General features: G+C 42.0%; 1 protein-coding gene and 7 non-coding genes across 8 annotated transcripts in view; all 8 read right to left on the bottom strand.

The window, feature by feature from the left end:
- LOC149320915 (carnitine O-acetyltransferase-like) overlaps nucleotides 1–27,133 on the bottom strand; it is a 56,735-nt gene that overhangs the window by 26,082 nt on the left and 3,520 nt on the right. The window contains exons 3-5 of the mRNA XM_089504705.1: nucleotides 24,839–24,957; nucleotides 3,331–3,384; nucleotides 1,168–1,333 (exon numbers count right to left, since the gene is read on the bottom strand). Coding sequence (XP_089360831.1) covers nucleotides 1,168–1,333; nucleotides 3,331–3,384; nucleotides 24,839–24,957 — 339 coding nt within the window. The remainder of the gene's footprint in view (nucleotides 1–1,167; nucleotides 1,334–3,330; nucleotides 3,385–24,838; nucleotides 24,958–27,133) is intronic.
- TRNAC-GCA (transfer RNA cysteine (anticodon GCA)) lies at nucleotides 9,128–9,199 on the bottom strand. Its single transcript has one exon. It is a non-coding gene; the product is annotated as a tRNA-Cys (tRNA).
- On the bottom strand, nucleotides 10,743–10,814 carry TRNAC-GCA (transfer RNA cysteine (anticodon GCA)). Its single transcript has one exon. It is a non-coding gene; the product is annotated as a tRNA-Cys (tRNA).
- Nucleotides 11,299–11,370, bottom strand: TRNAC-GCA (transfer RNA cysteine (anticodon GCA)). The gene has a single exon. It is a non-coding gene; the product is annotated as a tRNA-Cys (tRNA).
- Nucleotides 15,456–15,527, bottom strand: TRNAC-GCA (transfer RNA cysteine (anticodon GCA)). Its single transcript has one exon. It is a non-coding gene; the product is annotated as a tRNA-Cys (tRNA).
- On the bottom strand, nucleotides 19,664–19,735 carry TRNAC-GCA (transfer RNA cysteine (anticodon GCA)). Its single transcript has one exon. It is a non-coding gene; the product is annotated as a tRNA-Cys (tRNA).
- Nucleotides 20,010–20,081, bottom strand: TRNAC-GCA (transfer RNA cysteine (anticodon GCA)). The gene has a single exon. It is a non-coding gene; the product is annotated as a tRNA-Cys (tRNA).
- On the bottom strand, nucleotides 23,369–23,440 carry TRNAC-GCA (transfer RNA cysteine (anticodon GCA)). The gene has a single exon. It is a non-coding gene; the product is annotated as a tRNA-Cys (tRNA).

A 27,133-nucleotide genomic window follows, 5' to 3' on the forward strand; every position in this document is an offset into this window, starting at 1 on the left:
CAAAGCCATGCTCCAGTCCTAAGGACTTGAGTGCAAGTTTGGCACAGCTTCCAGACTCTTAGTATGCATGCATCATTTAAACAGCATACCTCCAAAGTGACCCGAAGCAGCTTTATTTTGGCCTGTCTGTATGGGGCCACAGTTTCAGGGCCTAATAAATGCTTTCAGTACTTCTGGACAATTCACTAGCCTTGTTCAGTTGTTCACCTGAGTGTACAAGGGGCTACAGGTGAACAACTGTACAGAGTGTACAGACATCCATATACAGCTATATCTCAATTGATGTGTGAAGTTGATGTGCTGCATCTTTAACAGAAACCATTGGTAGCGGAGGCAGAAATAGCATGAGAAGAATAGGGTTAGAGACACCACACACAAAAAGTTCAACATATTTCAGCAACTGTTTTATTCTAAACTAACCATATGCATATGTGAAAGTGCAAGTAAGCTTTGCATAAGCAAACAAAAACATTCTGAACCTTCTAGAGACCACATGAAAGCTTCTTCCAAAGTGCATTCAAGAATATTTTCTTATTCTTTCATCAGTCTCCAATTCCCTTATATAGGTTGAGTATCCCTTATCCAAAATGGTGAGGACCAAAAGTGTTTTGGATTTGGATTTTTTATATATATGCTTTTTTTTTGGGAATACCTGTATTTGCTTATACCTACCTAATGAGATGTCTTGGAGATGAGGCCCAAGTCTAAACACAAAAGTCACTTATGTTTCATATACACCTTATACACAGAGATTGAAGGTAATTCTGTACAATATTTTTAAACAACAGTGCAGGAAACAAAGTGCAGGACCATCAGAAAGCAAAGTTGTCGCTATCTCAGCCACTCATGAAAGAAGTTTTGGTCCGTGTAATATTCTGGATTTTGGAATTCTGGACAAGGGAGACTCGCTACACTCAGCTATGCAGGATCTCATTCGATGAGTCTTAAGGTCTGTAAAGAGTTTTCAACGTGGTTACAGAACTGCCAAGATCAGGAGCCCTTCTGCAGGTTCCAAGCATGATACTCTTAGGTGTGAAGAAGAATGACAAGTGGGGATGGCACTTCCATATACACACACTTATCCCCCACACATATAGCCCTCCATACTTTTGCGTGAACACCTGAATAAGCCTACCAACTGTCCCGTATCAGAATAGGTTTAAATACCTGGAAATTGCGGACAACGGTGATATATGTTGGTGGTCTCCGGCCTGGAGGAGGCAACAAGACGGAATCGTGTTTTGGCCCTGGAAGTCGGCATGAGGCAAAGAGGCGAGAATACTGGTCCATGCAGAGAGGGTGGCCCCGGGAATATTCAACCAACAGAGTCTGGCTGGCATGAGAGGAAACCAGATTTCATTTATTTATTTATTTATTTCCCCCTTTTTCTCTAGGTATGGGACCTGAGGGGGCTCACGATGTCTGACATCCTGTGGGTTAATCCAAACTGAAGTACACCTAGTCAATCAATTGTTGAATGTTGAGTCCACATATAGATAAATCCCACTGAGTGAACAGGTTTACTCTAGTTAGGACGAACAACAGGATTTGGGCCAATATGAATGAAAAAAATGTTAAAAAACAAATACACAATTACAGTGGTCCCACCACATTTGCTAGGGTTAGGAGTGAAGGGAACCCATGAATGTGAAAAAAAATGCCAATAAAAAAACCACTATTCTTTTTACCTAGGAATCTCCAGGTCCTCCAGTGCATCTCTATGATCAACACCTGCCAGGAGGTGATCACAGAATCATGCTGGAGGGCCTAAAAATGCCTAGAGAAGTGTTTTCTCTAGGAAGGTCTAGGTTCTCCAGCACAACTTTATGGTCAATTTCTGGCAGAGTTGTGATGAAGGACCTAATGATTCCTAGAGAGAACATATTAATCAAAACCGCAAATAATCAAATCCGCGAAAGTCAAAGCCGCAAACGGCCAATGGTAATTATCAAGTTAAGCCAGTTTTTAAAGGCTTTTAAAATGATAAAAAGATGACATACTTCAACTAAAAGACTTTCTGCATCACATAACCAAGTCAAAGCTCAGTCTGTAAGGTGAGAACTATTCTGGGTACTGGTGTTACAGTACTTTGTTAATTCCTTATTACTTACAATACAGTATTTATACCCCGCCTGATGTCCATGGTCTCAGCCCTGACAAGGTGCAACAAGAGGAAATGTCTGCCTACTCACCTTGTAGGTTGTCTCTACTGAAGATACAGTGAGGCCAAGTTCAAATAACCAACACATTAGCACACATTCACTACCAACCAAAATGCTATTTCAGTCTGGATTTTTCAGAATAACTTTCCCATTCGTGTTCGCTCACACTCACACCCTGATTGATCATGGAGAACATAGAGCCTAGATATAATTACAAGCAACACTTTACTTATAATTAATTCCTTTTCAAAATAACTAATGTACAACCAAGCTGTGTTACAGTTAGCAGGGAATCATTTCACTTCATCTGTTATATAACAATAACTCGTGTGAGCTACGTTCCTTGTTAAAGGAATTATGTGGTCTCTGTCTGGAAGAATTCTGATGTTAAAAAGTAACTGAAAGTAACTAAAGTATCAAAAAGCAAACTGAGAGTATCAAAGTGTTCCTTTTGTAAAAGAAATAAAGCAAAAATTACTTTTTAAACGTGGCAAAAACTACAGTAACTAAGAGCAGGTCTGTGTGTGCATGTGTATCTTTAGATAACGAAGCTGTTACTGTAATGAATTATTTCACATATAATCTTCCAAACTTTGGGTAGCTATCAGTATATTCCTTTAAAAGCCACTATAACCAAGATATGTTAAAAAGCATTTTTCGTCTTTGAATTCTGTGTGCATGTCGCTTCAAGTCGCTCGATGACTTATGGCAACCTTATGAATTTTATATGGTTTTCCCAGGCAAGAAATACTCAGAGGTGGTTTTGCCAGTTCCTTCCTCTGAAATATAGCCTACAGCACCTGGGATTTCCTGGTGGTCTCCCATCCAAGTACTAACCAGGACTAACCTTGCTTAGCTTCCAAGATCAGCTAAATGTAGTGGCCTTAAGGTATTTAGGCATACATAAACATGGGGTTGCCATAAATTGAGAGATGAATTGAAGGTACATATGGACACAAACATAGACATTTGTTACATGTATATCCTGTCTTTCCTCCATTGAACTCAAGGGGGCAGAATTGATTCCCAGATTCTTATGTGGATCCCTTCACCTCCCAAATTCCTAGTTGGATACAGAACTTTGCTTACATCCTCCAATTTTGATCAACAGGCCGTATCTTACACCAGCACCTCTGTATCTTCCAAAGTCTCAATTCAGAATACTCACTAGTCAATCTTTGACTTGAAATCCAAAACACCAGCAATGAGTTTGGCTGCAAACCTATGGGAGGAGAAGACATTCCAGATTAAATATTGTATACATAACTCCCAAATTTCAATATCCACTATGTTTTGCTAATCTCATAACATCCTGCAAACCAACAACTCCACAGTGAGATCAGTCTTTTTATTAGGAACTCTTCATTGTTCAGAGAAAGCCAGTCTATATTAAAAACAAGCTGCCTATAAAGAGGAGAGCCAGCGTGGTGTAGTGTTTTAAGTGTTCGACTATGGAGTTTATCACATGGGGTTTATCCCATTCAGAAACGGGATTTAAAACGGGAAAATCTCACAAAAGCAGGATCGTTTTCACACAACGTCGTGCATTAACGCACACAGAAAGTGGACAAATTCCACAAAAGTGGGACCGTTTTCACAAGACACTGGGGGCACTAAACATTAATCTGGCATTAACCCAAACAGAAAGTGGACAAAATCAGCTTTTTACTTTTGGGATTCTCCGAAAAGTAAAAAGCAGTTGATTTTGTCCACTTTCTGTGAAGGGTTTTTTTGCATTAATGCTCAATGCTTGAAATGAGTCTCAAAACAATCCCGCTTTTGCGGGATTTTTCAGGAATTTAAATCCCATTTCTGCACGGGATTTTGGCACTTAGCGTCCCATGTGGTAAACTCCTATGACTCTGGAGACCAAGGTTCAAATCCCTGCTCGGCTGTGGAAACCCAGTGGGTTCCTTGGGCAAGTCATACTCTCTCAGTCTCAGAGGGAGACAAAAGCAAACCTGAACAAATCATGTCAAGAAAATCCCATGATAGGTGTGCCTTAGAGTCACTTTAAGTCCAAAATAACTTGGAGGCACAAAACAACACCAGGAGAAAAGAAAGCACTCCATGTATGCCCAAAAAGCACCATCTAGCTGTATTTTTTAACAGAGTCTGGCGGCACTTTAATAGTGTCTAGTGGTTGTAGTGGTCAGAGAAGCTAGGAGCTAAAACATCTGGAGGGCAGGGGGCTGTGAAAGGCTGACCTAACTTTGCTTCAGTGGTATGCTTCCATATAACACACAGTTACTTAAGTTTCTAGTGAAATAAACAGTGGCACTCCTAGGAAAATTCCTCAAAAGATCAGTTTAAAGTTCAGTCATGCAAGAAGCCACAAGCTATTCAAACAAGCCCAGTACACAATAGCAAACAAGCTCTGGACATACTACAGGCACAAAAGGCCTTCAAATTACAGGAGGGATATAATTCAAGACGCAGCCATATCAGTCTGTAAAATCAGTAATGTAGAGAGATCTTGTAGCACCTTTGAAACTAACCAAAATAAAGAAATTGTCAGCATGAGCTTTCCTAGGCTTCAGTCTACTTCCTCAGATGCAGGAGGAATACAGATGCATTACAATCCCAGGCTGGGATCCAGAAGCACCAACAGGATTCTTAAGATCCATGATAAGGAAGGGGGGAAGATTCCCTGAATTACAGTTCAGGGACATAGCCATGTTAAGTCTGGAATATCAGTATGCAAGACCCCTTTGCATACTGATGATATTCCAGACTTAACATGGACTGCTCGGGATAGTATTCAGCCTCTGTTCCCTGTTGTCAATGGCTTGCTATTTTAATCTAATTCAACTTTTTGAAACCCATTGGGTGACCTTGGGAAAGTCACACACTCTCAGCCCCAGAAAACCCCATGATAGGTTCACCTATGCATCACCATAAGTCAGAAATGGCTCAAAAACACACAAGAGTGATTCCAGCATTTTAGTACATATTGCACCTAAGAGAATGATTACTTGCTATAAAGTTAACATGGATAATAATAATAATACAATGTGAAGTCAAAGGCTTTCATGGCCAGCATTTATAGTTTTTTGTGGGTTTTTCGGGCTATGTGGCCATGTTCTAGAAGAGTTTATTCCTGTCGTTTTGCCTGCATCTGTGGCTGGTATCTTCAGAGAAATAATAATACTGCTGACCACAAAGGATCCCACTTCCAACTTGGCCTAAGATCTTGGCTTGGTGGAAGAACAACAGGCCAAAAATCCTTATTGAGATCACACAATAGTTTGGGGTGGAGGACAGATTTCCCTACCGCACAACAATCCATAATCCACCCAAATGGCATCACTGTGGCTGTGATCCTGAAATCTACTATGTTCCTTGTCTGAAGTATGGGTAGATCATTTCTTGCAGGAGCCAGTTCCACCTGTTCAGGAATGGTGAGGAGGAGCAAAGTTTTCAGATCTGGGTCCAAAACACACTGCAGAAATAATCCAGTCTGAGACCGTTTTAACTGCCCTGGCTCAGTGCTAGGGAATCTTGGGAATTACAGTTTATTGTGGCACCAGAGTTCTCTGACAGAAAAAGCTAAATGCCTCACTATACAGTGGACCCTTGTTATACGCTGGGGTTTGGTTCCAAAATCCCCCGTGTATAACAAAATCCGTGCATGCTCAAGTCCCATTAAATATAATGACATAGCAAAATGGTGTCCCTTATAAAAATGGAAAATCAAGGCAAATTTATATTTTTTTGGAACATTTTCAAACCGTGTATGCTTGAATCCGTGTATAAAAAAATCCGTGTATAAGAAGGGCCGACTGTAGTTCCCAGAATTCCCTAGCACTTAGCCAGGACAATTAAAGCGGTCACAAACTGGATTATTTGTGCAGCGTGGTTTGAATCCTGGTCTTGCAAGCACTCAGCTAAATGGCAATCCCTCAGAGGAATCTGTTTTGCAATCTCTGCTCCATTGTCTTATAAGTAAAACAGTGATGGGAGGAAACATTGCCAACCAAGCTTGCAAGCCCATAACCAGGACTCAGCTGGATGCTTGCAACAAGCAACTTATGCAAGACATCAACAGAATAGTATCCTCTGTCTCCTACAGAATTTAATCATAAAATGGAATTGTTGGTGTTTTTGTAGTCACTCATGTTTTCCTGAGTTTTGGATGGAAGGGCTTTTCTTGCCTTTTTAAAGATTTGTGGGTTTAATTATGGATAAAATAGCAGCAGACCACTGGTGCGTAATTGGTTTTCTCATGCTCAAGTAGCTAAGAACGCTTGTTGTTGCCTTGTGTGATCTTCAGGCAGCTGATTTTCATTACCACGCGTAAGAGCCTCTTCTTGTTACATTTTATTTTATTTTTTAATATAATTTTTATTCAACAAATCATCTCTCCAGTCTTATACACTTATCATAGTTTTTCGATACAACCTTAAAAACATACAGAATGAACAAGAAGAAATATCAAGATACAATACAAATCTATAATGGTTACATTGTCTCGTTTGTCCATTTAAGTCTTGTTAATCTAATTTATGCAACATCTAATTTTATATTCATTTGAATGAGGAATAAACCAGAACATTCTATGTATTTAACTCACTTTCTTCTTGGTTTTGTTGTTATTATCCGTGGATTTTCTTGTTACATTTTACGATCAGCTTCCATAAACTATTTTCTATCTTAAAGGTGTCACTACATTTTTTTGTGATTTCTGCTCTGGATGATGATGATTAATATAGCGCCATTGATGTACATGACACTTTACAACAGAATAAAACATTTGTAACTACTTCAACATAAAATACTAAAATACAATACTAGAATACAATACTAAAAATGCAATAGTAAAACACAAGAGTGTTGGATTTTACGCTGGATATCGGCAGCTTAAAAGTTTCTGCAGTATAAAAATTAGTTTTCCATCGGTTACTGCAAATCCATTTATTACATTAAAGTGTCTGGGGAATAAGCCACTTGTGACAATGTTCTCGCTACAAGAAAACATTATTTACAGGCATTTATATTCTTGGGTTGTTTTGTATACAGCTGAAAAAAACTTTGTTCAGCTTCCATTTAATATTTTGTACATGTCTTGCATTTATATTGTTTTACAAGATGAAGAATGTTACAGGCTGTAAAATATCCAAAAAGGGCCCGAGGGTATCATCATCTGCCAACAATTAGAAAGAATATGTTTTGTAGTCAAAAACATGTGACTTAAGTTGCCTTTGATGGGATATTTTTTTAAAAAATCCAAAAATATCATCACTTCAATAGGAATATGTCAAAAATGGGAAGCTGCCTTATATTGAGTCATACTCATAGTCCCTTGTTGTCGTTGTGTGTATTCAAGTCATTTCCAACTTACGGCAACCCTAAGGTGACCTTATAATGGGGTTTTCTTGGCAAGAGATGTTCAGAGGAGGTTTGTCATTGCCTTCCCCTGAGGCTGAGAGCATGTGACTCACCAAAGGTCACCCAGCCTTTCATGTTTGCCCTCCCCTGTTCTAGACCAATATTGTCAAATGTTTCTGCTAGATGCTCTCCAGAGCTTCAGGCACAATTCTTTCCAAGCCCTAACAGGAGGTCCCTGCTATTCCCTGGTGGCCTCTCATCCAAGTATCAACCAGGCTTGGCCTTGCTTAGTATCCAAAATCAGATGAGATCAAGTATGTCCAAGGTGGAATAGTAGGCAATAAACGACGCTACATGAGCAGAGCCATTCTTCTCATTGTATTTCACACTTAGCCTAGTAAAGCATAGATTCAGCATTTTTTGGTATTTGCAATAATTGCATCAGCATCATTTATTATGCAACTAATTGTGTTGCGTAGAGGGGTGGGATATTATTATTATTATTATTATTATTATTATTATTATTGACAGTGTTTCATTTTTTTCCTCACTGGCATTGAGGGGGGACTTGTTCTTTTAGTGTTATGAACTCTAATAAGGCTCACATTTCTAACCTCAGAAAGTTTAATTTACATCAGGCTCTTTAGATTTGTAAGGCAGCATTTCCTATTAAGATTATAATTCAATTTTTGATGACAACATCAAACACGATGGCCTTTTAAAGGCGGTACTGTATTAGATTAAAACAGAGGGCCATTGACAAGGCACAAGCTGTTGTGTAAAAATGTTCTCAAGGCTGCTGCGTATTTAACTTGCCATATTTTTGAAAATACAAAAAAATAAGGGTTTGGGGAGAAACACAAGAAAATAGAAGGGGGATGAAGCTTCTGTAGCCTTGCTGTCTCTCCTCAGAATTTGAGAATATGTAAGTAGGAAAAAGTCTTTACACACTGCCTAGGTGAAGTAAGAGAAGACAGGTGTCTGATATTGGTTTTGAATTACAGTATTTTGCAGAAATTTCATTTTTAAATTGTTTTCTTAAAAAGAAAACAACAACAACAAATAGGCAACTAGACAACATACAGACAACAGTAAATTACAATACTTTAAACATTGACACTACCTCCACTCTACTATACATTGCACAACCAATACTACAACACATCACAGTTCAAGACATTTTCCTTCCTAGACTCTTTTAGGCGTCTGTTGCTTTGTCGATTTTAATTAACTTCACTTTCTTCTTTTTATTTTAACTCTGTATTTATAAATCTTATCATTTTTATTTCAAATAATTCTATGTTCTTAACTCATCTGTCAATCTTTATATGTATGTATATATATTTCCATCTTATTCCAAACCAATAATCAGATGTGAATCCCATTCCTTTCTTAAATAATCAGTCAATGGTTCCCAGTCTTTCTTGAAACTATCAAGTGATTTCTTTTTTAAAAAATGTCAGTAATTTCATATTACGAGTGACAAGTTATTTGTCACAAGGAACTCTCACTACAAATGCATATCTATTATATGCCTTGGCTTGTTTTAGACGTTTCATCACAAATAGCTCCTATATGTTAGCCACTATCATGGGAAAGGATCTGGGAAGGGAAATCAACCAAATTCCTCCAAAAAGAGGGGGCACCCGGACTTGAACCAGGGACCTCTTGATCTGCAGTCAAATGCTCTACCGCTGAGCTATACCCCCAGTGCATAGGCAGGCTTAACCAGGCAGGAAGCATATTCAGGAATACTGGTTTTGCCAGTAGTAGCAGCAATAAGTAAATATGTAATTTGTACAATCTTCTTTGCCATCACGGATCTTCATAAGCACCAGGATAAATAAGCTTATGGATTCCCCCCTGGAGATGCGGCACTTGGGTATCTCTGGCATAATCTGAGTGTCTCCATCCTATGTGATGTACATGGATATCCCCAAGACAGACATCCTAAACTAGTTTGTTCCATGTGCTCAGGGGATGCTTGAATAGCATACGGCTCCTTGCAAAACTGATCATTAGACAAGCAAAGGGAAGCTCAAGCTAAACACTGAAGACTAAACATTCAGAGTTCTCTAAGAAAGGAGCAGTTACCTTTGCACCAGGACAGGGGCAGCCTGCATCTCAAGGTAAGCTACTTTTCTGTTGCTAATGGGGTTGAAATTATATTTGTTGTTGTTGTGATCATGACTCTGGAGACCAGGGTTTGAATCCTGCCTTGGCCATGTAAACCCACTGGGTGACCTTGGCCAAGTCACACTCTCTCAGCTCCAGAGCATGGAAATGGTAAAAAAAACCTGGAGAAACTGGCGCACCCCCCAAAAAGATGATAGGCTCTGATTCATGGTGACCTTAAGGTTTTCATGGGGTTTTCTTGGCAAGATTTGTTCAGAGAGGGTTTGCCTTCCTCTGAAAGAATGTGAGTTGCCCAAGGGCATCCAGTGGGTTTCCATGGCCAAGCGAGGATTCAAATGTTGGTCTCCTGAGTCCTTGTGCAATGCTCCAACCACTATACCTCACTGGCTTTCACAGCAGGTAATCTTTTACCAGTCTCCATAAAGAAGAAGGGAAGCGGCCTCTGCCTGAACTGATATTCCTCTATGCTAATTTATCTGATAACATCTGGAACAAAATCTACTAGCATCATCACTCCTGTATCATTTTTAACATCTTTGCCTGAAGAAGTCAGTGAAATTTGAGATGTGGTGCTGGAAATACTAAGGATACTGTGGACAGCCAAAAAAGACAAACAAATGAGTCCTGGAGCAGATCAAGCCAGAAATCTCCCTCGAAGCCAAGATGACTAAACTGAGGCTGCCGTGCTTTGGTCACATCATGAGAAGGCATGAATCATTGGAAAAGGCAATGATGCTAGAAAAGGTAGGTAAAAAGAGAGGAAGGCTGCATGTCAAATGGATAAGCCCAATCAAGGAGGTCATGGGCTTGAATCTAAGGACCTAAGCAGAGCAATGGAAGATAGGAAGTCTTGGAGATGTCTTGTCCACAGGGTTGCCATGAATCAGGGTCGACTCAAGGGTAGTTAACAACAACAACCAGGACACACAGAGATCTTGCAGCACCTGTGACACTAACCAATAGAAGTCGGTAGCATGAGCTTTCGTAGAAATGAGCCTACTTCCTGAGATGCAACAATGGTTCCAATAAAAAGCTTCTTTGAATTTTATCCCCAGTGGCTATTTGACAGGAAAGTAAGCTAACAATGTAACCAAATTCCTGTTTTTTTAAAAAAAGAGGGGGCACCCGGAGTTGAACCAGGGACCTCTTGATCTGCAGTCAAATGCTCTACCGCTGAGCTATACCCCCAGTGCATTAACAAGCACCTCTTAACATCGAGTTACCCGTACTGGTTATGCCACATGGTTCTCTATATACCTATGAGTAATAGCTTTGCAACATTATACCTGCAGGGAATTCCTTCCATAATAATTAGTTAAGAAGATGTGATCTATGCAGTCAACAGGCTTGTTCTGACATCATTTTTCATGAAGTCTTCTTGTAGGTTACCCGTTGTGTGAGTGTGTGCTTTCAAATCCCTTGCTGACTTATGGTGACCCTCATAAATTTCATAGGGTTTTCTTAGGCAAGGAATACTCAAAAGTGGTTTGCCCAACTCCTTCCCTTGAAATATAGCCTACAGCACCAGGAATTCATTGGCAGTCTCCCATCCAAACATTGATCAAAGCTGACACCGCTTAACTTCCAAGACCAGATGGGATTTGGTGCCTTTAGGGCATTTAGGCCCCCATGAGACATAGAAACAGGACTGAAAATCTGTTCCTCCAAAAAGAGGGGGCACCCGGACTTGAACCAGGGACCTCTTGATCTGCAGTCAAATGCTCTACCGCTGAGCTATACCCCCAGTATGTAGATGTTTGTCCAGGTAGGCTATGTAAAGATACTGGTTTTGCCAGATAACTCTCGACTGTATGTGTAATGAGTAATGCCTGCTCAGCCTACAGGTAATTCTTTCCACATAAATGCTTCTGTTAAAGAGCAACCTTCCACACATCTCTGCGTTGCAAACAGGTGCTGGAGCAGTGGTTCAACTGATACATATAATACCAATGGGATACTGTAGTAGTCCAGATGGGACAGTGCTACCACATTATTTTTCTACATAACATTACAGTGTTCACCCTTTAACACTACAGCATTTTTATTCATAATCTTTCCATTCTACAATTGCTGCAAGTTTAAATTTTGTGCTGGATAATATTCTTAAAGCTTTGCCCTACTCATGGATTTAGGGAGGTATTATTATTATTATTCTTTTGTGTTCATTCCCAACCATACTACCAGAATTTATATGACCTTAAAACTGACCATAAATGATAAATATAACAACAGAACCTTGCAAATAAGTGGGATCCCTCCCAACCCCCTGAATTTCATGGTGAAACTCAGTTTCTCCAATGGAGTGATTGGTGCAACTGTCAAATCCAGAGCCTTCCAAAGTTCGGAAATCAGTGATAGTCTCAGAGGATATATATTAAGAAGGATATGTATGTAAAGATATATATTAAGAATTAAACTAAAGTTTAGAGTGTGTAGTATAAAGAAGTAGATTATATTGGGAAAGTGTGGTTTAAGAAGCATTGGATAAAATATAGTGGGAACGCAAGGCTTTTGAAAATATTAAAGGGTTTTATGGAATGATAGAAAAGTATATAAGATATGCTCGGCTAAATGCTACATATTTCTGTGAGCTTTGGTGTATGAAGAAAATGGATATGGAAATACAAAATGTGTAAGTTGATGGAAAATAAGAATTAACTTAAAAAAAACACCAAAGTTCAGAAATCCCATGCCTCAGTGATAAACTCAGAAAACCTTTATTCACCCAGTGTGGTGTAGTGTTTTGAACAATGGACTATGACTGTGGAGAACAGGGTTCGAATCCTGGCTCAGCGATGTAAACCCACTGGGCAATTCTCACTTTCTCAGCCTCAGAGTACGGCAATGGAAAACCTTCTCTGAAGAAACTTGCCAAGAAAACCCCGTGATAGTTTCGCCGTACGGACACCATAAGTCAGAAACGAGACGAAGGCAAACAAACCACAAAGAGGTTGTTGTTTATACCAGAGACGCAATTCCAAATCATTGGTGGCTCATTTCTCATTCATTACCAGCTTCAAATAACCCTGTACCTCTCACTCTCCCATTCCACCTCCCTCCCTCCTAGTTTCTTTCCCGGGGAAAATACTTTGGGTGTTCTCAAAACAGGTATCCTCCCTTCTCTCTGTAGCCTCCTCCATCAGAGTGTTTTGGTGCTGCAGCAAACTACAAATCCTCGAATCCCATAGGATGATGCCACGGCAGTTAAAGCAGTATGAAATTGCATTAATTCTGCAGTGTGGCAGCAGCCAGAGATTCCCTGTCATGTTGAACTTCTCCCACTTGGAAAAAGAGTCAAGCAGGAGAAACAGGGTAGTAATGCACTAACACACTCGCTCCTTCATGGCAAGCTGGAGTTCAAAGAGGCTCTCTTCCCATGGTTGTCTAGAGCCTGGCCAACTGCAACCTTGGAAATATTACTGTATCAACTCAGGGCTTCCAAAGGAAAATATATAGCAGATCACATTTTGCAGATACTTGGTATCCTTTTATTGTTTTAGCATATAAAGAAACTAGTGGAGGGAGGCTGGTGACTCTGATGTCAGTGCAGCAGGGTGAATCTGTTCTGGCTTTTAGTCCAAATTCCTGGTCTTTAGCTGTCCAAAGTGTTGAACTTTAAAGTGCAGACTAAAATCCAGAGCAATTTGCCAGCCACGCTTACATCAGAGCCAACTGGCAGCTACCGCTGTCCCAGACCTTGCACTGATTTCAGAAATAAAAATGTTTTGCTGAAGAGGTCAAGCCTCACTTTTTCACCAAGGCAATGGTTCAGCCTCCTTAGCTTTTGCTATTTATTTATTTATTCCATTTATATGCCCCATTTCTCCCAGTATAGGACCCACGGCAACTCACAAAAACAGAGAACAAGATCAGCTAAAGCAAACAATAAAAATGAAAAACAATTTTTAAACAATGTGAAGTCGAAGCCTTTCACAGCCGGCAGCCATAGTTTTTTGGCCTTTTTTCTGCCAGCTGCTGGCAAAACATCAGGAAAAAACTCTTCTAAAACACCGCCTCCTAGCATGAAAACCCACAAAAACTATCATTTTTAAACAATCATCATATTAAAGCTGCAGGTATACCTCAGTTAACAAAGGAGACGTGTTCCTGGGCAGTACTTTGTTAACAGAAAACTTTGGTACCAGAGGCAGAAATAACATGGAACATGGGATAAGTTCCTATATTAGTACAAAAAAAGGAGAGCAGTCCAATATGTTTCAGCAAACCTTGCCTCCAAAATAACAACATGCATGTGTGAAATGAAACAAGATAAGTCAGTGTGTTGTAGTGGTTTGAGAGTTGGGCTATGACTCTAGACTTGATTCCCATCTCGGTTCGATTCCCATCTCAGCCATGAAACCCACTGGATGACCTTGGGTAAGTCACACTCTCCCAGCCACAGGGGAAAGCAATGGCAAACCTCCTCTGAATAACTCTTGCTGAGAAAACCCCATGATAGGGTCACCGTAAGTTGGAAATGACTTGGAGGCATACAAGACACACACACAAGCCCTGGATAAGGTGTATGAGGAAAGCAAACCAAGCTTCTTCTGGTCCACCTCTCCAATGAATCAGTTGCCACTTGGGTCAGGCGATGGAGTTCCACTCAGTATCATCCAGCGGAGAGGAAAGCCTTGGGCAAAGAGATAGATGCTCCTTACGCAGCCATCTGAGCAAGCACTTACACCAGCTAACTCCGACAAAAGTCACTAAGAAGATTCTAGCCTCTGCGTAAAAGTTTCTTAGGAATAATGCTCACTGTCTCTCTTGCCAGACCAAAAAAAAATTGCATTTCCTATTGCATCACCAATTATCCTGTGTTTGCTGGAGCAACACCCTGATGAGGAAAGGTTATAACATTCAGAGCTATTTAAGAAAATTAGATTAATGGGGATGTGGCACACAGACAGATAAAACTATGCGCCATATAAAGAAAGCTTATAGCACTATGCTCTCCTCCACCATATGTCACCATAGGGTCATCCACTGAAGGTATATGGTGGTAGGTTCAGGATGGATAAAAAGAAACAATCCTATATTCAAAGCAGGTGTGGATAACTGTGGGAAGCTAGGGGGCCACATTTGACCTCTTATCAGACTTTTTGAGAGGATGCACCCTACCCCTACCCCACCAGTAAATAAATAAATTTGAGGGGCTCAAATGCACCCCAGTATCCTTATGAGGCTAGGGAGCATTTTGACCATGTTTTAGGTCCTTCTGGGTCATTTTAGTTCAATTATGGCTTTAAACTGGGTTTTTTAAAATACAGTTGCCTTCACATTTGCAGCTTTGACTTTTGTGGATTTGATTATATGTGAATTTGATTAATATGTTCTCTCTAGGAATCTCTAGGTCTTCCAGTGCAACTCTGCCAGACATTGAGCATAGAGTTATGCTGGAGAATATGGAAGTTCCTAGAGAAAAAACTTCTATAGGCATTTTAGGTCCTCCATGATGATTCTTTGATCACCTTTGGACAGATGTTGACCACAGAGTTGCACTGGAGGACCTGGAGATTTCTAGAGAGGGGTTCTTGTAGGTGAAAATAATAGTGCTTTTTATTTGTGGTTTTTCCACATTCATGGAGATCTTTCACCCCTAACCCAAGGTAATGTGGAGGGACCACTGTAGTATCTTGCAATATTTAACTCATTTTAGAGGCGTTCTTTTCATCTCATTACTGTCTGTACTACAGTGAGCTTGTATCAGGGAGAGAGCCTTCTCAGATGGGGCACCCAGGATGCAGATCAACCTCCCAAGAGAGCTATGCCTGGCTTTCTGCTTTGAGGCAGGCCGGGCCAAATGAATTCTTCTTAAAGAAAGAAAAGAGGGGGCACCCGGAGTTGAACCAGGGACCTCTTGATCTGCAGTCAAATGCTCTACCGCTGAGCTATACCCCCAATATGTCTTCATGCATCAGCTGAAGTCTAGTTAGGGATACTGGTTTTGCAACATAGCTCTGCCATGAATTTATGAGTAATAACTTCCCAGTATTATACCTACCTACAGGGAACATTTCCTACAACAAGTCTTCCAGGTAAGTGCACTCTAAAGGGATCTGGAGTACATTCCAGACTACAGTTGCAGTCAACAGAAAACACTGGCTAGAGCCATGCATGCATCTGCACCATCTTACTCTTGCAAACTCAAGAGTGCAACAAAACCCATCTTGTGACAGTAGAACGCAGAGGACAAGTAGCAATGGAAGGAAAGGTATCTCCCATGGACACATCTTTACCATCACTGTTCTTCCAAAGGACACAGGGTACGTTCCTGAGAAAGCCCAGGCTCTCAGCAGTGGCAAGTGCCTTTAAATATAAATATTGTATCGTGACACACACATCCTCCGGCTTTCTTGAACTGGAGCAGGAATCAAGTGGTACCCCAGATGTTGCTGAACTGCAACTTCTAACAGATCTTGAACTCACAAACAGCTCCCCAACTAGGGTAAACCAAACCACCTCCTAGGAATCTGCATCAACTCTGAAGAGGGCAACAAGGCAGCACAGTCTCTCACTGGTTTTGCAGTGGTTCCAAAGGCCCAGGAACAAACTACCACCCTAAAGCTAAAGAAAAGGACGCAGCTTTCCCTCTGGGTACCACTAGAGCTCAGCCTCTTGAAGCTCACTGTGATATCATCATTAAGATCCTTTGCCACCTCTTTTGAGGCTGTGTAATTCTTGGCTGTTGTGGCTGTTAATTTTACTATTGGTTTCACAGTCTACTAGGGGTTGCAGCCTGCAGTTTTGGACCATTAAAGATTTGCAGTGAAGCATTATCTGATAACATGGCACATACCAAGTAGTGTCACTTTTTGTAATTCTGCTATTGTGAGCCTATCTATAGATTTATCTATTTTATTCAGATGTTTAGTCAGTCCATTCGGAATATACACCCAGAACATCTAACATTACTGGAACCACAGTTGTTTTCGATTCATCATCATCATCATCATCATCATCATCATCATCATCATCATCATTTCCCCACCTTTCTGATAATATGGAACTGAAATCTGCTTACAAGTTAAAACAACAAAGCTACCAAGGCCAGTGAAAACAGAGTCCTGACTTAGAGTAAGACATATTTTTAAAGAAACAATGCTGCTTGTGTTTCTGGTATACAGTAAGACCCCATTTTAATGTGGATTCATTTACCATGGTTTCACTTTTCCATGAAGATCCCTCATGCTGTTTCATGTTATCTTGTGCTACTCAAGCTATTTTATGTTCAGCATTGATTAGTTGTACACTACCTGCATATCAGTTGTATATGCATGCTGTCCCGTGTTGATTTGCTGTATGCTACTTGCCCATTAGTAGCTCATGATGGTAAGTGCTTGTGCTTGATAAAGTGCTTCTGTTGTTTGATAATAGGCCCAAAGCACAAGTGTGGCAATCTTGGCAATCCAGATATGACAAAGAGAAAGCATAAAGTACTTTCTTTAAGTGGGAAGGTGAAATACTGATGGAATTTGGCTGTGTGATGCCTACATTGTTCATTTCAGGTAGGAAAAATAGGGTTCACAATTATTTAGTTTTAATTCTAAGCAAATGGTCTCAGAACACAACCCTCATGGGGTCCCATCACAGAATATATCTTTTGCATTAAATAGGGTCTTACTGCATATTTCTTACAAGAAAACAGTTTTCACTTGAACGTCAGAAATAACTCCTTTTTTTATCGTAAGAGCTTTTTGACAATGGAATTGACTGCCTCAGAGACTGAGGGCTCTATAGGTTTTTAGTTGTGTATTCCTTCATGGTAGAGAAGCTCAAAGACCTGGAACAACTACTAAGGAAGATTAAAGAAGAAAGTGCAAAGGCAGGCTTACTGCTGAACATAAAGAAAACAAAAATAACGACCACAGAGAACTTACATTCAAAGTAGACACTGAGGAAATTGAAATAGTAAAAGAGTTCTCATATCTGGGATCAAACATTGATTGGAACGGGGACTGTAGCCAGGAAATCAGAAGAAGATTAAGAATGGGAAGGGCAGCTATGAAAGAAGTAGAAAAGATCCTAAAATGCAAACATACAACTCAGCATAAAAGTCAGAATCATGCAGGCCATTGTATTCCCTATTACTGTGTATGGATGTGAGAGTTGGACAGTCAAAAAAGAAGATAGGAAGAAAATCAACTCCTATGAGATGTGGTGCTGGAGAAGAGTGCTGAGGATCCCATGGACAGCCAAAAGGACAAACAAATGGGTCCTAGAGCAGATCAAGCCAGAAATATCTCTAGAAGCCAAGATGACAAGACTTAGACCAGGGGTCAGCAACCTCCGGCCCACGGGCCGGATGCGGCCCGCGGAGGCCTTTCGGCCAGCCCCTGGCTACTGCCGCCACCACCGCCTGCGGCTTTTCGCCGCTCTGGGCGCCGCCATTTCCCCCCCAAAATGGCGGCGAAGTCTCGTGCAACCTTCCCCGAGGTAGCACGAGACTTCGTCACCATTTTGGGGGGGAAATGGCAGCGGCCTCTAGGAGGCCCGATGCAGCCACCGGAACCCTCGAACAGGGCTCCGGCGGCAGCAGCAGGCCTCTGGGAGGCCCGATGCCATCGCTGGGAGCCTCCAGGAGGGCTCCAGCGGCGGCAACGGGCCTCCCGGAGGCCCGATGCCGTTGCTGGGGCCCTCCAACAGGCCCGTTGCCGTCGCCGGGGGCCGGCAAAGAAGAGGAGGCCTCCAGCTCTGGCGGCCCCACCGGCTTTTTTGCTGGCCTCTGACGGGGCCTGGGGCCCCGTCAGGGGCCGGCAAAGAGGAGGAGGCCTCCAGTACTGGCGGCCCCCACTGGCTCTTTCCCGGCCTCTGACAGGGCCTGGGGCCCCGTCAGGGGCCGGCAAAAAGGAGGAGGCCTGGCCCCTGGAGGGTGGAAGCTCCGCCCCTGGCATGCGGCTCCACCCCCGGAGGGTGGAAGCTTCACCCCCGGCATGTGGGCCCGTCCCCGGAGGGTGGAAGCTCCACCCCCCGGCTTCGGCTCCCCAGCTGTCTGAGGGACAGCAACCCGGCCCCCGGCTCAAAAAGGTTGCCTACCCCTGACTTAGACTGTCATACTTTGGACACATCATGAGAAGACATGAATCGTTGGAAAAGACAATAATGTTAGGAAAGGCGGAGAGAAGTAAAAAAAGAAGAAGGCCACATGCTAGATGGATGGACTTTATTAAAGAGACCATGAATATGAGTTTGTAGGAGCTGGGCAGAGCAGTAGAGGACAACAAATAACTGAGGTGTTCCATTTTCCCTTTTTCTAACTCTTCAGATACGTTCCCTTCCTGCTCCCATGGGAGAGAAGGATCCTATACACACACCAAGCAAGACACATGTAATGAGAGCAGAAAAGAGGAGATCTTTTAAGGGAAGTTTTTAGTCCAAACAAGAAATCTTATATTAGCAATGATATCTTGTACACGAAGGCACCTTCCTTCAGGCATTACTTATAAGTTGTTACAAAACTGCAAGAACAATCTCAAGTTATATTCAGGGAAGGTGTGAAATAAAACGTAAGATTCTTAGAACATATTAATCAAATCCGTGAATAAGCAAATAATCAAATCTGCAAAAGTCAAAACCACAAATTTGGAAGGCCAACTGTATAACCTAACCCATTATATTATTAGCCCTTGTTCAGCTTTGTTGCTCAGATAACAGGGGAGCTCATTGTCACAGTCATTAAGGACAGTATCATTGTGCGTCTTCAAGTCATTTCTGACACACAGCGACCCTCAAGCAAACTTATCATGGGGTTTTCTTGGCAAGATTTGTTCAGAGAAAGTTTGCCATTGCCATCCCATGAGGCTGAGAGCATGTGATTTGCCCAAGATCACCCACTGGGCTTCATGCCCGAGCTGGGAATCAAACTCTGGGCTCCAGAGTTGCAGTTCAACATTCAAACCACTATGCCACAGTGGCTCTATCTAGTGTGTCTTACCATTTATTCTTAGTTTCTTCTAGTAAAAAACGCTGTTTCTATATTTTATGAATTATTAGTCTGGGAAGGCTGCAATCCCAAATCAATTCCTGTTTTAAAAAAGAGGGGGCACCCGGAGTTGAACCAGGGACCTCTTGATCTGCAGTCAAATGCTCTACCGCTGAGCTATACCCCCAATACATACACCTGTATCACCTAAAGTCTCATTATGGATACTAGTTTTGCCACATGGTTCTCTTTCATGTTTTTATGAGTAATGCCTTCCCAGCATTATACCTACAGGAATCTCTTTCTATAATAACCAGTTAAGAACACTTGATGTATCTCGTGCATATGGAGTTATCAGGTTTATTCTGATATCATTTTTTATGAAGTCCTTCCGCAGGTTATTCAACTGGAGTCTTAAAAGAAAAACAGGACTGAACATCCAACCCAATTCCCCCCAAAAGAGGGGGCACCCGGAGTTGAACCAGGGACCTCTTGATCTGCAGTCAAATGCTCTACCGCTGAGCTATACCCCCCAGCACACAAACTAGTGTCAGCTAACATCAAATTATGGATACTGGTTTTGCCACATACTTAGTTCTCATTCATTACATTTATGACTAATGACTTTCCAACATTACACCTACAAGTAATCTTTTCTATAACAACTTCTTCTGGCAAGGAACAACCTACTGGACATTTATGCATTGCAAAGGGTTCTGGGATAAACCCTAGCCCAGTGGTTCCAGTCATGCATCTACACCATTGGTGGGCTATGACGGAGGATGGGGGCTTGCGTGGCACCACCAAAAGCCATTTGGAGGTTGTCAAATAATGTCGCTAAACATTGGCTGCCACTGCTGAGCCTACCATCACGTTTGGTGGAAATCTAGTGGCAATGGTATTTGCTTCTATGATGTAGGAGACTGGAGTGCCATCCTAATAATAATAATAATGATGATGATGATGTATATTTTTACCCCCCTCTCTTCAAGGCTCAAGATGGAATACTACCATAGATTAAAACACATATAATCATACAAACACTGCTAAAACACATAAACATGCATCACCTTAAAAATGTAACAACATAAATTAAAATATCCTACAGTAATTTAAAATTTATAATTTAAAATAGACCAGGTAGGGCTGCTGGAAGAGATAAGTCTTTAATACTATTTTAACTTCAGACAGCATATTTAGCCATCAGATCTTTCCTGGCATATTCCACAATCTAGGGGTGGCTGAAGTAAAAATAATCTGCGTTACAGCTGTCAATCTAGTTCTGGCCACCTAAAGTAGATGCCCCCCAGAGGACCTGAGTGTTTGGAGTGGATTATATAGGAGGAGGCATTCCCATAGGTAACTTGATCCCAAACCACATAGGGCTTTAAAAGTAGTAATCAATACTTTGTACTTTGCAGAGAAACTAACTGGCAGCCAGTGGAGCAATTTTAATATTGGTGTGATATGATCATTCTTAGATGTACCAGCAATCAATCTGGCTGCCATATTTAGAACTAACTGAAGTTTCCAAACTTGGTACAGAGGTAGCCCAATGTACAGCACATAGCGAAAGTCCAGCTTTGAGGTTATGATTACATGCACTACAATCTTTAGGTCCTCCAACTCTATGAAGGGGCATAGCTGGTATAACAGCTGAAACTGATAGTAAGCACTCCAGGCCGTTGCATCTGAGTTGTGATTTGGAGCAACAGATCCAGGAGCACACCCAGGCTGCAAACGCCATCTTTCAGTGGGAGCTTAACCCCATCCAGGACTGGTTGATACACCTCCAAACCCAGGTTAGGGCCCTTGACAGCAAGCACCTCGTCTGGATTCAGCTTCAATTTGCTTTTCCTCATCTAGCCTATTACCTCTTCCAGGCATTCATTCAGAGGATACACACTATCCTTAGCTGAGACTGTCTTTGAAGACATGGAAAAATATATTTGGGTGTCATCAGCATACCAACAGCCCCCTGCCTCATGTGATGTATCCCAGTGATGCAAATGTTAAAAAGCATTGTAATATGCCATCCTACACTACAGGGTGAAGTTGAAGGCTTTCATGGCTGGCATCCATAGTTTTTTTGTGGGTTTTTCAGGCCATGTTCTAGAAGAGTTTATTCCTGACATTTCACCAGCATCTGTGGTTGGCATCTTCAGAGAATGAAGATCTGAATATGCCAGCCACAGATGCTGGCGAAATGTAAGGAATAAGCTCTTCTAGAACATGGCCACATAGCCTGAAAAATCCACAAAAAACTATACTACAGAACCCATGGCACGAGTGCTGGTTCTGGCACGCAACCCGGTCCTCAAGGGCACACAGCAGTCACAGGAGATAAGTGTGAGTAGGGGTCACACATGTGGCCCGGCTCCTACTTGAGGCCCAGTTTGCCCCAGGACAACTGGTCAGGGGCAAGGAGGGGCGGGGAGGCATGCATGGCTAGGCCAGGCCGGTTCCTTGCAGCAGCCCTTGTTCTGGGGCAAACCGGGCCTTGACAAGGAGCCAGGCCATGTGCAGGCCTTCTGGTTTGAAGTCCTGCTCCTTGCTATAGGATTCTAGGAACTGTAATTTTTTGTGGTTGTGTCCCTTCCAATCATTTCCAAGTTATGGCAACCTTAAGGCGAATTTATCATGGGGTTTTCTTGGAAATGATTGTTCAGAGGACATTTGCCACTGCCCTCCTCTGAGGCTGAGAGAGTGTGATTGTGTGATTCCTTGTTTCCTACTTATGACAACCTTAAGGTGAACCTATCCTGGGGTTTCCTGGGAAGATTTCTTCAGAAGAGGTTTGCCATTGTCTTCCTCTGAGGCTGAGAGAGTGTGATTCTTTGTTCCCTACTTATAGCAACCTTAATGTGAACCTATATTGGGGGTTTCTTGGCAAAATTTCTTCCGAGGAGGTTTGCCATTGTCTTCCTCTGAGGCTGAGAGAGTGTGACTTGTGTGTGTGTGTGGTGCCTTCAAGTCATATCTGACTTATGACGACTCTAAGGTGAAACTATCGTGGAGTTTTCAGATTCCGTCAGAGGGGGCTTTGCTTTTGCTAGCCTGAGGCTGAGAGAGTGTGCCTTGGTTTTTTTCCCTAGAAATCCCGCCCCAGAAGGCAGAAGTCCCACCCCCTAAAAGTCCTGCACCCAGCACCTGGTGACACCCAGTGCAGGAATGCCACTGAGTTTGGGCACTCAGTCTTTAAAAGGTTCACCATCACTGCCATAGATGTTTGAATCCGTGGAAAATGAATCTGTGGATACAGAGGTCTGACTATAGTCTTTTAATAAATTTTAATGTCTGTAAATTGTTTAATTGTTTTTAAAATAACTTATATTTATACAGTGGGGTTAGGCGAACAGGACCCCATTGAAAATGGAAAATCCACAAATAAAACATACACTTTTATTTTTAACTTGAGGGAACATCTCTAGGAATTTCTAGGTCCTCCAGGGTAACTCTATGGTCAACGTCCAATGGATATTGACCACAGAATTATGCTGGAAGACCTACAAATTCCCAGAGAAGTGTTTTCTTTAGGAATCTCTAGGTCCTCCATCATAACTCTATGGCCAACATCCAGCAGAGTGTTGCTGGAGGATCTAGCATTTACTCAAATCTGTGAATAATCAAATCCACAAAAGTCAAATCCACAAATGTCGAGTGCTGACTGTACTTTTATTGAAGATTTGTATCGTTTTAAAACCTGTGTTGTTTCTAAGTATGTTGTTATCCACCCTGGGTTCTGTTATTGGGAGAAAGGCAGGATATAAACGAATACAGGAGTAGTAGTAATAATATTTTTTAAATTTTATTTTAAAAGAGGGGGCACCCGGAGTTGAACCAGGGACCTCTTGATCTGCAGTCAAATGCTCTACCGCTGAGCTATACCCCCTGCGCAAGTTTTCTTTCACAAGAATGCTAGTTATGGATACTGGTTTGGTCACTTGGTCCACTTTGATCTGCTGCCAGGAACAGGTTTGTTCAAATGGATCATTATGTCATCTGGCATCCCAACAAACTATAATTACTCTATTTTCTACATCAAGCTTAACTAGTTGTTGTTTTGGACAAACTACTCTGTACACCTTGTTATACTCATCTGGGTGACAGGGTGGATGTGTGATGGAACATATTCAGGGCACTCATGCCATGGAGGAAGCTGCACAAGGAACAAGACTCATACATCCTACAGTCTATACAAGTCTATACAGTCTGTCCAAGGCTGCATCCGCACTGCAGAAATATAGTATATACTCAACTATAAGTCAACCTCATGTATAAGTCAAGGGGAGGTTTTGGGGGCAAAATTATGGATTTTGATATGACCCTTGGATAAGTCAAGGGTAAAATTTAGGGACATGCAACAAAGGAAAACAATGCCAAAGATCCTACAAAATGATGGCAGGCATAACTATTTTGGCTCACATTAAAGGCTGGATGGAAGAGACAGTAGAGGAAAGTCAGTGCTTCTAGGACAGATTGCACTCTGTGCAGGGGATGGTACCCTTTTTAGTAACAGTTAAAGTATTTACATTGGAAGTCGACCTAGGTTTTTGGGGTCAATTTTTGACCAAAATTTCTAGACTTATACATGAGTACATACAGTAATCTAGTTTGTGTGTTATTTGCCTTCAAGCCATTTCTGACAACTTACGGTCAGCCTAAGGCAACCCTATCACAGGGTTTTCTTGGAAAGTTTCATTAGAGGGGTTTTCCACTGCCATCCTCTAAGGCTGAGAGTGTGTGTCCCAGTGTGTTTTCATGGCCAAGCGGGGATTTGAAACCCTGCTCTCCAGAGTTATAGTCCAACACTTAAACGACTACACCAAGCTCTAAGTTGGACCAAGCACAGATACTCATACTTCCCCTCCTGGATACAGTAGAGCTGCAGCCGCACTATAGAAATAATCAAAGTCGACACCACTTTAACTGCCATGGCTCAATGCTATGAAATTCTGGGAACTTTGATTTCGTTCATGGCACCAGAGCTCTCTAACAGAGAAGGCTAAATGTCTTACAAAACTATAATTCCCAGAATTTCCTAGCATTGAGCCATGGAAGTTAAAGTTGTGTCAACTTGGATTGTTTCTGCAATGTGAATGCATCCTTATTTTTTCCAGGAGGGGAAGAATGAAGAGCTCTATTTGGTCCAAGGGAAAATGCAAAGCCGCTGAACTTGCTGGGTGTCCACCACTCCCCTAGCATTAACTAAGAGTCTGGCCCTTTGGAAACAACCATGCCAATGATGCCCGCAGGTCTACATGCCCTTCCCGCCTAGCCTGCTCCTTACCTCAACTGCCCTCGCCAATCATTGAAATCCTGCTTGGGCAGCACAACAGCTGGACTCGAGTGAACAGCCAGCGGGAGGCGACTTTCCAGGTAGGCTGACTGGACCCACCAATCTGTGATCTGGGGCAAAGCAGAAAAGAATTAAAATTATCAGGGGAGGAGGATCAGAAAGATAAAGATCTTGTTCAAACATGCCAGGATAATCTAGAATTGCGGAGCATCCTAAAACACATCAACACCCCAGAATTATAGCACTATTATTCTATTTTAGCTGCCAGGGTTCCCTCCTATGGATTCTTGAGATCTGCAGTTTTATAAAAGGGCATTTAGAATTTGAAAGCCAGCATGGCATAGTGGTTTGAGCTCTGGGCTGCGGCTCTGGAGACCAGGGTTCAAATTCTCACTCAGCCATGGAAAGCCACTGGGTGACCTTGGGCAAGTCGTATTCTCTCAGCGTCAGAAGATGGCAAAAGCAAACCTCCATTAAACAAATCTTGCCAAAAGATAGGCCATGATAGGGTTTCCATAAGTTGGGAATGACTTGAAGGAACGCAACAAGTTAGAATTCTCAACCAGAGAGCTCTAGTGCCTCACCAAAACCCAAACCACAGGATTCCAAAGGATGGTGCCATGGGATATGCACTACAATTATGTACTATAAATGGGCGCATGGTTTATTGTTTCAAACAAGGCTAAGGACGTGCAAGCTGCCTATTGACTTAAGACTTTTCTCCATCCCACCAACATGAGGGGGAATCGTGCAACTCTTAAAATGATGCTGGGTTGCAAGTTCCAACAACCTGCACCCTTGGCTATGCCTTTCTGTGTTTTAAATTTTGTATGTTTAAAATGTTAACTTTTTACTGTTTAATTAGGCTAGTTTATTTGTTTTTTAAAATGTTGTTTTAATGTGTTTTTATATTGGAAAAAATATAACTGTCATCCTTCGGCCTATGAGGGAGAAAATAGGCTGGCCCAGCTCCATCGGGGCTAGCCTGAAGAAAAAGGCTCCTCCCTCCTTAACTGTCACCCTTCGGCCTGAGAGGGAGAGAATAGGCTGGCCAAGTTCCATCAGGGCTAGCCTGAAGAAAAAGGCTCCTCCCTCCTTAACTGTCATCCTTCGGCCTGAGAGGGAGAGAATAGGCTGGCCCAGTTCCATCAGGGCTAGCCTGAAGAAAGAGGCCCCTCCCTCCTTAACTGTCATCCTTCGGCCTGTGAGGGAGAGAATAGGCTGGCCCAGCTCCATCGGGGCTAGCCTGAAGAAGAGCCCTCCCTCCAGTCCATCTGCCTTGGTCCAGGCCTCAGAGGGAGAGAAGAACTGCTGGACCTGATCCCCTCCCTCCCTCACCATTCCCTTCTCCTTTTGTATCGTGTCTTTTTAGATTGTAAGCCTCAGGGCAGGGAACCGTCTATTATCCCTTCTGTTATAAGCCGCTTGGATTCCCAGTGATTGGGCAGTATATAAATAAATCCTATTATTATTATTATTATTATTATTATTATTATTATTATTGTGAGCCGCCTTGGGCCCTTTTTGGAAGAAAGGTGGGATAAAAATTAAATAAAATAAATACACTGGCTAGGAATATGGGGAGCTGTGTCCCAGAAGAGCTCTGAAAATCCCCCAGAAAGCCAAAAGCCACAAATCTACCAGATCCTAGAATCCCCCATGAGCTATATGATTTCCATTTCTGTGCTGAGCAAGCCAAGATCATCCCACCTTGATCCATGAGGAGAGGCGGCCAAAAAATAACAACAATAACAATTATTATTATTATTATTGTTTCAAAGTGGCTGGATGCTCCCTTCTCAGTGAGGCAGCAAATCTGTTCTGGGTAGTCAGCCTTCAGCATTTGCATCTTTGACTTTTGTGGATTTGATTCTTCATGGATCTGATTAATATGTTCTCTCTAGGAATCTCTGGGTTCTTCGTCGTGACCCTATGGTCAATGTCCACCAGATGCTGTGCTGTAGGACCTAGAGATTTCTAGAGAGATTTCTCCAGGCATTTGCAGGTCCTCCAGAGCAATTCTATGGTCAGCATCTGGCTGTTGACCACAGAGTTGTGCTGTAGGACCTAGATTCCTAGAGAGGTGGTCTCTCAGGTTTATGCATTTGCAGTTTTCCCGCTTTCGTGGGGTTCTATGCCCTAAGCTGCAGCAAAAGTGGAGGGCCCACTGTACTCTAGAGGAGCTAAATAAGGTGATGAACCTATTTTGGAGACAGAGTTCAACATTTTGACAGGGCTCCTCTAAAACCTCAAAGGGATATACTGCCCCCATTGGCACAGAAGCCA

Source organism: Sceloporus occidentalis, unplaced genomic scaffold (genome assembly GCF_023333645.1).
Source record: "Sceloporus occidentalis isolate IW3139 unplaced genomic scaffold, rSceOcc1.0.p SCAF_1, whole genome shotgun sequence".
Lineage (NCBI taxonomy): Eukaryota > Metazoa > Chordata > Lepidosauria > Squamata > Phrynosomatidae > Sceloporus > Sceloporus occidentalis.